Consider the following 10,555-nt stretch of genomic DNA (forward strand, 5'->3'; position numbering starts at 1 on the left):
ACAAGTTTTTTTTTTTATAGTGGTAGATCCACAAAGGGATTGCGTGTTTGATTGGCCACTCTGAAATTGATACAGTGAATTGCGATTTTTCCATGTTGCATGTTGGTCTAATGGTTGGACGGCAACGCCATAATTATCCTGTTGCTGTCTGTTGCACGTGAAATATCGGCCACATCGATCTTGTGTTGTGTGGGCAATGGCTTTGCCTTTGTAGTTGAACATTATTGTCATCTTCATTCTTGAGCCAAGGTCAATGTTTCTCATGCAAGGGTTTGAGAGATAGGGATGATTCCTTCGTTGTCAACTTTCAGGACCCACCCAGTACCAATTATTTGAGTCAACACTCATTTTCAAATTATTTAACTCATTGTGTATTTGAATACACCAAGATATATACACCGCTTTTGCGCATTATACCAAATAAATTATCCTTCTCTTCCTCAATCGCCAATATTATGATTGAGACAGAGAAAATCAGATGTTAACCAAATAATAGTTTTGTAACCCCCGTGGCACCAAGGAAACAAAGTGGTTGTTAGAAGAATGGAAGTTCATTAACTAAAGCAACATATGTATCATGGCTGAGAGAACATAACATATGTAATGAAAACAACTGACGGCAATACCGTCTTGTGCCAAATATTCTTATGAGAACTACTTTTTGCTGGCAAAGTTAAATTGCACCAAATGCAACACGTGTAAGATTTTGATCATAACACTGTTTAGCACAAAACAAGGGTTGGTAAGATAATGAATATGAATTGTTTTCATGTATCCAAGGTTTACTAAAGCGGAACTATGGTGGATGTTGGAAAGATAAGTTTTTGGGGGGAAATTAACATAAATGGCAGAAAAAATTATAAAAATAGACATTTGATAGTGATAGTTGTCAATAATATATACACAAAATTAATTTAATTATTTATTTATTTTAATTAAAGTTGTTAATCAAGTTTGATAATTTAATTTAAATGAAATACACTAAATTCACAACTTTAATGTACTTTATTTAAATTAAAATTATCAATTTGGTTGAAAACTTTCAGTTGAAATAAAATATGAAGTTATTAATTCAATGAACAATTTTTTTACATTTTATTTAAATTGAAGTTGTTAATATGATTAATAACTTTAATTAAAAATATTAAATAATAAATTAATGATTTAATTAAATTTTTATATATCATTTATAAATATTATTTTTGTAATTTGTTTTGTATTTGTTTATTTATGTAATTATGTTATGATATATATCATTTGTGTGAATTTTCCAATTTTTGGAGTGCACTTAGATCAGGGTATATTTTACCACTATAGTATAATTTCCTAAAGAATTTACTAGAATGGGTTGATTTAGAAAAAAAATTATAGTATTTAGAGGTATAAAAGCTTTTAAAATTATATAAAAATTATGCATAATACAATGACTTTAATTTCTTTTCTTGGAAAAAATCGTGCACGTTAAGACAACTTTAGCTTGTGATATTAGGTTCAAGTAGTACACGATAAAGATTATGTCCAATTTTTTAAAATAAAATGATTATGACAAACATAAATTGAATTGATTTATATTTTAAACTAAAATCAGGTGCATGGCAGATAAAATTTTTTGTTTTAATTTTCTTACCAATTCAAGATAAAAGCTTACTTTTTTAACATTAATGTATACTTAAATTCAAAAGATTTTAAGTTCATATTCAAATACGAAGTTCTATGATAATTTATGTAAGAAAACATTCTAAAATCAAATACTCGTGTATTTTATTTTATAGATTTAGTTCGATATTTCTTTTTTTTAAGAGACCCATACAATATCTTAGATTATATTTGAAAAAAATTCAGTTGAAAAATAATCAAAAAGTTAATTAGTAGTTAAAAATCATTAAGCGCAAGTCACAGGATGATAAAGGTAGGGATGCATGCATACACACGTCAATTTCTACAAAAACTTGTAACTCCTGCCGGAAAATATATAGGCACATTTAAGCACATTTAAATTAAAGCTTGGGAAGGCGTCGAACATTAACAATAGACATCAGAACCCACAATTTCATCGGAATTAAGGTGTTATCTTTAAACTGTGTCAATGAGATATCAGGTTTTTAGCCTAGATTTATCATTGTATGATGTATGTAGGGTGATTGTATTGTTTAGAATTAATGGAGGTCTTAGCCTTATATATAGGAATAGAGTTTGGAGGATTCAGGAGTATTTTTTGGCTAGTTTTACATGTTTGTGGGACTGAATTATACTAGACAATGAACCCATTGCTTTCCAATTTTTGCATTTTATTTAAATTTTAATATTTATATTTTTTATCATCATATTATTATTACTAGCGAATATTTTCATTTTTCTCAACTTCCACGATGATAAAAATTTAACATACATACAGAAGTAATTCTGAAGAAGTCAAAATTGAAAAGCAAAAACTAACATGTAAAAGAAAAACAATGAATTGATTTATCAACCTGTTTTTTCTGCTCCTCTGGTTTGAGTTATTTTTTTCTTCTTCAAACTTTTTCTCTTCATCCATTAGTGGTTTTGAGATCGGAGAGTGTGATGATGTTCACGTTAAGGTTAGAATTCACTTGATGGTAGATACAAAAGAATGATGACTTTACCAAATAATAGAGTTATTATAAAATAAAACATAGGTGAAAAAAGAGAAAAAAGAAAGGCAAAAGATATGAGAAAGAATATTTCTTCTATTTTATTTTTCTTACTCAGATTAAAGCAAATAGTCTGAATATATACCAGTAGTACACTCATTTTAGGTATAATTAAAGAGACATAATGTAAAATAAAAGCCAATAAAAGTTAGAATAAGAAAAGACAAATTAAAGGCTAGACATAAGTACAAAAAGAAACAACTAAGAATTAGAAAAGACAAAATTAATATTAGCTTCCTTCTAGAAGTCTTGTATCCACATCCTTTATTAGCCTCACAAATTGTGAAACAAATATTGATGAGACTCAGCTTGGAACAAATACTCTTGAAAGATTGAGGACTTAAGGCTTTGGTAGAAATGTCAGCTAGTTGCTCTTTGGTTGAAATGGGAAACAAATGTATGAGACCCTTCTTCAATTTTTTCCCAACAATGTGACAATCTATTTTTATGTGTTTTGTAAGCTCACGAAACACTAGATTTGCTGCAATGTATCTTGTTGAGTCATTGTCATAGTATAAAAGAGATGATTGCTCAAAAGAAACTTTGAAATCTTGAAGAAGAAAAGTTAGCCATTGAATTTCATATGTAACAGTGATCATTGCCCTGTATTCAGCTTCACAATAACTCTTTGATATTGTTGTTTCTTTGATTTCCAAGATATGAGGGAACTCTCAAGATACACACTAAAACTAATTATTGATTGTCTTGAATCACTACAGGTGTCCCAATCACTATCAATAAAAGCTTTTAAATGAGCAGAAGTGTTGGAAGAGAAAAATAAACCAAGACTCGGAGCTCCTTTAATATATTTGATAATTCTAATTGTTGCATTATAGTGAGCAATTGCAGGCTTAACAAGAAATTGAGAAAGTTGTTGCACATAAAAGGTTATGTCATGTCGGGTATTAGTGAGATGCATAAACCTTCCAATCAATCTTCTATAGGCTTGAACATATGTGAAAGGAACACTCTCAGTAGAAGATAATTTTGTATGATTATCAATTGGTGTAGGTGCAGGTTTGCAGGCTAAAAGACCTGCATATGTTAACAATTCCAGTTCGTATTTTCTTTGATTCATCATTATCCCTTTCTTACTAATTCAAAACCAAAAAAATATCCTAAATTTCCAAGATCCTTAATCTTAAATGTTTGATTCAATGTTTGATTGATTCGTTCAATCTCCTCTTTATCATTTCCTGCCAATATTATATTATCCACATACACCAATAATGATGTAAAAGATCATTCAGGAGAATTAATGAATAGTGTATGATCATTCATAGATTGAGTATATCCCATAAAAAGCAAAAAGGATGACAATTTGGCAAACCACTCTTTACTGGCTTGCTTAAGGCCATAAAGCATTTTTTTTTTAATCTACAAACTTGTCCTAGTTGAGTAGAAGTCAATCCAGGAGGAGCAACCATGTATACATATTCTTTCAACACTCCATGTAAAAATGCATTGTTTATGTCTAATTGTTTCAATTCCCAATTATAGACAGAAGCTAGAGAAAGAAACAATCTTATGATGGTCATCTTTGCTACTGGAGAGAAAGTATCAAGATAGTCAATACCTTTTGTTTGTGTGTATCCCTTTGCTACTAGCTTTGTTTTATACCTTTCAATTGTCCCATTAGCCTTATATTTTATTTTGAATATCCATTTGCAACCTATGACTATTTTTTTCTTTATGCATTTGCAACCTATGTTTGATTTGACTCCAAAGCAGATATCTCACATTGTATAGCTTTTCCTAACAGTTATGTTTCTAGGTACTAATTAGAAAGCTTATCTGATTCAGAATTTTGTTTGGTATCATGATCTTCATTGAGGTTTTGGTCTATATGGACAAAGATATGAAAAGAAATATTTCTTCTATTTTATTTTTCTTACTTAGATCAAAGCATAAAAAGTCTGAATATATACAAGTAGTACACTCATTATAAGTCTAGTTAAAGACACATAATAATGTAAAATAAAAGCCAATAAAAGTTAGAATAAGAAAAGACAAATTAAAAGTTAGACATAAGTACAAAAAGAAACAACTAAGAATTAGAAAAAACAAAATTAATATTAGTTTCCTTCCAAAAGTCTGGTATTCATATCCTTCGTTAGAGTTACTTGAAATAGAGTGGAGAGAGTAATTGAAAATTAATGTTATTTTATTTAATATGTGAGATTTGGTGCGAAAACTAATGAGAGTAAGTATTTTTCTTTCTCTTAACTTAAAATAAAGAATTAAAGAAGAGTGTGAAATTAATCTACATAAAAAAAACTATCACTTAACATTAATTTAAAAAATAATTTTATTTTTTAAGTAACTCATGAAATGATAAAATACTTCATTGTATAAATAAAAAATTGAATTAAAAAAAACTGATGAGGAATCTCTATATATAAATATAATATAGACTATGAATTGTTTTTTTTTTTAAGTTACGTTACTTAAACTACTCAGATCTGAGATCCATATTCATACGGATAAATTACTATATATACAGATCTCAAATTAATCCACGCATGTCAGCATTTTCCAAATAAAACACTGCAATTTCACGACTCCTACGAGGAAGTGAGTTCGCAGAAGCCTCAAATGTTAAAGCAAAAAAAGGAGTTGGTGGGGTGCAGAAGAAAAAGAATTTCAGACAGTGTTTATGCTTGTCAATTTACAACTTGATTCTCCGTAACATTCAACGAATGTTTATCCTTCATAGTAGTAAAGTGCGTCCAGATATAACCTTCTTTTTGTTTAGAAAAAAATGTCCATTTATAATTAAAGTCACAATGATTAACGCTAATTAAACACATCAATTCATCATAAGGTTTTAAATTCAATTCAAAACAAGAGCCCTTGCACCTTCTGCGACTATCTGCATATTCTGTCCATATCTACCTATACAGAAAAATCGAAGGTAGAGAGATCCCTTTCAAATGTGGGGTAGGAAAAGCACTTCAAAGAGTTGGCCAAGGTGGAGTGGCTCACAGCCTTCCTAACTCAAATCAATGTATTGTACCATAAAAAAACGATATTGATATACTAGCTATGGTTGCATGTTCTAGATTCCACATATTATTCCCCCAATTCTCTCCTTCCAATCAACAATGTTACCTTTATATTTACTTATTAATATTCTTAATAAATATCTTATCAGAAAATAAGTTCCAGTCTAGCTACCCTTAAACCTTCCACTAATTGCCTCAAACCTAATCCTTACCTTTATGAAAAAAACCAGCACTGATCTGTCTCAAATGAATAGTGGCAGGACCTCGCTTTTAGATTCTCATTGCCATTTGTTGAGTCCACCTTGCCTATAAATGGGGAGCCTCTCCCCACAAACCAACTTGTGAGTTGAAGTTTACAAGAGCAAAAGCTTCACACCTTTCCAGCACTTTTAAGTCTTTTCTACTTTCTTCCCAGAGCTTCAGAAAAAATGGTCAGTGGTCTTTGAGATCTCTTGCTGAATAGTTTTTGGTACATGCCAGCATGTAACTTCAAATGTTATATGCTTTTTTAAAAATATTGTGATTTTATTTCAGGAGGAAAAAATGAGTTGGATTGTTACTGAAGCTGTGGACTATAAAGGCTTCCCTGCAGATAGATCCAAAACTGGCGGTTGGATACCAGCAGCTCTTATTTTAGGTTTGTAGAAATAGTCTTATCTCCACCACTCCTCTGCATCTCATGTTGGTTATGATTATGGAACTTACTTTTTGGAATATGTGATACATTAGACTTAACTGAAAGGATATAACTTTCAAATCAAATAATATACACCATGCCACATCTAAAATGAAACTTTTCCTTCATCTCCTTCTTTCTGTGGGTCAGTTTTCAAGATATAGAAGCTCTGGTTGTTTTGTTTTGTTTTTATCCTTTTGGCTACAAGTTGGAGATTCACGTATAAGTTTATTGGGTGGTTCATCAATGGGAGATGGAGAAATAGATATAGGGTGTGGTGTTGGTGCATACAAAGTTCGAAGAAGTTTGCTTTCAAAGACTAACTTAAAACAATCAATTTAATTTAAATGAATCAACTATTTAAAACTTTATGTGACATAATTTTTAATTAGTCTTAACTTGACAGGATTTTATACTATTAAACAAAATAATTTCATTATTTAAATATTTAAAACATCCATTTTCTCTTTATTTTATCTTCACATTATTTTTTCTTTTTTCTTCATTTCATATCACACCATTTTCATTTGTTACATCTATCACTTTCTCTGTTTTTTTATTTTATTTCTCTTTACCCTTCCAACAAAAATGGGACTTATACTGTAAACATATTTTCCTTGTCTTTATGTATCACCCACGTTCTTTCACGTTTAATAATCACCCACAAAATCTCACTTGCTGTTTATGTGGATATATTTTGTTATCCCATTTTAATATTTACAAAAACATTTTATGGTGTTACCATTGGTTTTATAGATTAACCTTCAGAAATACTCGAGTTTTTCTATCTCATGCTTTTTGGGGGCAATGATTGCATATGGGGAAGGAGACAAACCAAGTGGAATAAAGCCTGTGCATACTTGTGATTGAGCATAATATTCACATGTATGTTTTTTTCTTTTTATCGGCAAAAATATTCACATCTATGTCCCCTTCTGTTTGGCCTTGGAGGAAAAGAAGCATATCATTACGTATCATCTTTATGGTGTGAATGAATCCAACAATGTTCCATTCGTCTACAACTTTTCATCTTACCTTTTCACCTCACTTTTCTGAAAGTTGAGCTTACTTTATTCATTCATTTTTGGCTTTCACAACATATTAGGTTTCACTTTTCACTTACAGCCTCTAATCACGAACACAATTATTTTACTCTTAATTTTATGACACATGCGTTAATCAATTGCTTCTCTACAACCATTTTCAGTCCTTTTTTTTTGTTGCACGAAAGAATAAAAGATGAAACCAAAATTAATTGTAACTTAATAAATGATTAAGTTACATGAATTCTAACAATAGAAGTTAATTCTTTCAGGGATTGAAATCGTGGAGAGGCTCTCCACCATGGGGATTGCAGTGAACCTTGTAACATACATGATCTCAGTCATGCATCTGCCAAGCTCAACTGCAGCTAATACTGTGACTGACTTCATGGGCACATCATTTCTCCTGTGTTTGCTGGGAGGTTTTCTAGCAGATTCCTTCCTTGGCAGATACAAGACAATTGGAATCTTCGCTTCAATACAAACACTGGTTAGTTACATTAATTACTAGTGAAGTGGCTACTTCTCTCATAAAATGTCAAATCTTAATGACACATGTGCACTCATTTACATAAAGTGGAAAGTTTTTACTTTATTTTTTTTATTTTTTTTATTTTTTTTATTTTTTTTATTTTTTTTATTTTTTTTATTTTTTGATCAGCAAAGTTTTTACTTTATGCATATCTTCTTCCTAGTTTAACTTTGAGAGAACGGTGATTTCAGGGAACTGCTGCATTAGCAATCTCATCAAAATTGCCACAGCTACGTCCACCACCTTGCCATGCTAACAGTGACAGTTGCCAACAAGCGAACGGATTCCAAATGGGAATCTTATACTTGTCACTGTACCTTATTGCACTAGGAACTGGTGGCCTAAAATCTAGTGTTTCGGGATTTGGGTCTGACCAATTCGATGAGAAAGATGAGAAGGAGAAATCCCAAATGGCATATTTCTTCAACAGGTTTTTCTTCTTCATTAGTTTTGGAACTCTGGCAGCCGTCACAGTACTCGTCTACTTGCAAGATGAAGTGAGTCGCAGTTTGGGGTATGGAATATGTTCTGTTTCTATGATCATAGCCATTATCGTGTTCTTATCAGGAACTAAAAGATACAGATACAAAAAGAGTTTTGGAAGCCCCATTGTCCACATTTGGCAAGTTATTGTTGCATCAATAAAGAAAAGGAAGATGCAACTCCCATACAATGTTGGTTCTTTGTATGAAGACACTCCTGAAGCTTCAAGAATAGAGCACACCGACCAGTTCCGGTAATTAAGCTTATCATCTTTGCCTACCCTTGTGGGAGCTAGCGAATCTTTATACGTTTTTAATTAAATTGTGACGTCTTAAAAATTTCCTCATACTCTTTTTGATGTTTTTAATTATGTAGTTTCTTGGAGAAAGCAGCCATTGTGACAGAAGGTGACTTTGAGACAAATTTATCTGGTTCTGCACCAAACCCATGGAAATTATGCACACTAACAAGGGTAGAGGAGGTGAAAATGATGGTGAGACTTTTACCAGTGTGGGCCACAACCATCATATTTTGGACCACTTACGCACAGATGATAACATTTTCAGTTGAGCAAGCCTCCACCATGGAAAGAAATATGGGGAGTTTCCAAATCCCTGCAGGCTCTCTCACAGTATTTTTTGTGGCTGCAATACTAATCAGTCTAGCTGTTTATGACCGACTCGTCATGCCCCTTTGGAAAAAGTGGAAAGGCAAACCAGGTATACACATTATTAGATTTAGTTACTTTTTGAATCCATGGCCATGCCAAAAGTAAACCTACTTCCTCAGATTACATAATTATTGACATTATTTAATATGAAATTCCTTTTTCATGTTAATCATGATATTATTACATATATTGCACTAGCAGAAAGCTGCATGTGAAGGGAAGCCCATATACATATATAACATGCATGTTAGTGTCCATGTCTTGCAAAATTTAATGCCTATATAGTATAAAGTGAACTGAATACCACTTTTCTTCTACATATCAATTACAACTGCATAAATTATTATTTTATTTTACTATTATTTTTGTCAATAAGAATTGTGAAATGGATGTAAATAAAGAAATGGTGTGTGAGAGAATATTTTTGCTAGAAATTATTAACGAAAATATTGTTTTATTCCATTTGTACCAGGTTTCACTGACCTACAAAGGATTGCGATTGGACTTGTATTTTCCATTTTCGGAATGGCGGTTGCTTCTCTGTGCGAGAGGAAACGGTTATCCGTGGCAAAAAGTGTAACTGGGAACAATGCAACACTGCCTATAAGCGTTTTCCTTCTGATCCCACAGTTCTTCTTGGTGGGTACTGGTGAAGCATTCATATACACGGGCCAGCTTGATTTCTTCATAACACGGTCCCCAAAAGGAATGAAAACCATGAGCACGGGTCTCTTTCTCACAACTTTGTCTCTTGGTTTCTTCGTCAGTAGTTTCCTTGTCTCAGTTGTGAAGAAAGTTACTGGGACAAGAGATGGTCAGGGGTGGCTAGCAGACAACATAAACCAGGGCAGGCTTGACTTGTTCTATGGGTTGCTCACCATACTTAGCTTTGTTAATTTTGTAGCTTTTCTAGTTTGTGCGGTTTGGTTCAAGCCTAAGAAACCTAAACAACCAGCTATGCAAATGGGAGCAATCAATGGGTCCACAGCTGAGGAAAAGTGCTGAATACTAAGCTTTTAGGATTTTGTATTATAGACAATGCTGTTATCATGGTTTTGTGGAATTGTAGATAGGCTGTTATATGCATGCATCCGAAGAATGGGTTAACTTTAGTTTTTTTTTTCGTGACACTATAGAAATAATGTTTGGGTTGGGTTCTATCATAAGCATGTAACATATTTTCTGGTCTTTCAACTCTTGTTTAACCTTTTCTCAATCAGGCTTGGTTTTCGATCGTAATATAATTGGTTGTCCTTTCTTTTGCTATATATAATTCAGTTGAAATTAGGAATGTGTAAAAAAATCCGGTGTTATCATAATTGGTATATGGGGATTGGAAGGTTTTATTAACCACACTGCTTGATAAGCAGTTTAAAAAAATATATAAATAGAAATTGAAACAAGTTTCTATATATCTTTACCTATTAAAGATTTTTCAAAAAATAAAATTAAACATAAAAAAAAGTGAGAACAA

General features: G+C 31.8%; 1 protein-coding gene across 1 annotated transcript; it reads left to right on the top strand.

Moving 5' to 3' along the window:
- Positions 1-5,521: 5,521 nt before the first annotated feature.
- LOC137807524 (protein NRT1/ PTR FAMILY 6.2) lies at positions 5,522-10,297 on the top strand. Its single transcript, XM_068608208.1, has 6 exons — positions 5,522-6,108; positions 6,212-6,314; positions 7,669-7,886; positions 8,120-8,664; positions 8,787-9,130; positions 9,554-10,297. Exons 1-6 carry the CDS (start codon positions 6,106-6,108, stop codon positions 10,084-10,086), a joined length of 1,746 nt encoding a protein of 581 aa, XP_068464309.1. The 5' UTR covers positions 5,522-6,105; the 3' UTR covers positions 10,087-10,297.
- Positions 10,298-10,555: the final 258 nt, after the last annotated feature.

This window comes from Phaseolus vulgaris, chromosome 3 (genome assembly GCF_000499845.2).
Source record: "Phaseolus vulgaris cultivar G19833 chromosome 3, P. vulgaris v2.0, whole genome shotgun sequence".
NCBI lineage: Eukaryota > Viridiplantae > Streptophyta > Magnoliopsida > Fabales > Fabaceae > Phaseolus > Phaseolus vulgaris.

What these genes read in the sequence shown, in the direction of transcription:
- LOC137807524 (XM_068608208.1), top strand. An exon ending in GAGCACACCGACCAGTTCCG is followed by an intron (nt 8,665 to 8,786) that starts GTAATTAAGCTT and finishes TTAATTATGTAG; the next exon opens with TTTCTTGGAGAAAGCAGCCA. An exon ending in AAAGTGGAAAGGCAAACCAG is followed by an intron (nt 9,131 to 9,553) that starts GTATACACATTA and finishes CATTTGTACCAG; the next exon opens with GTTTCACTGACCTACAAAGG.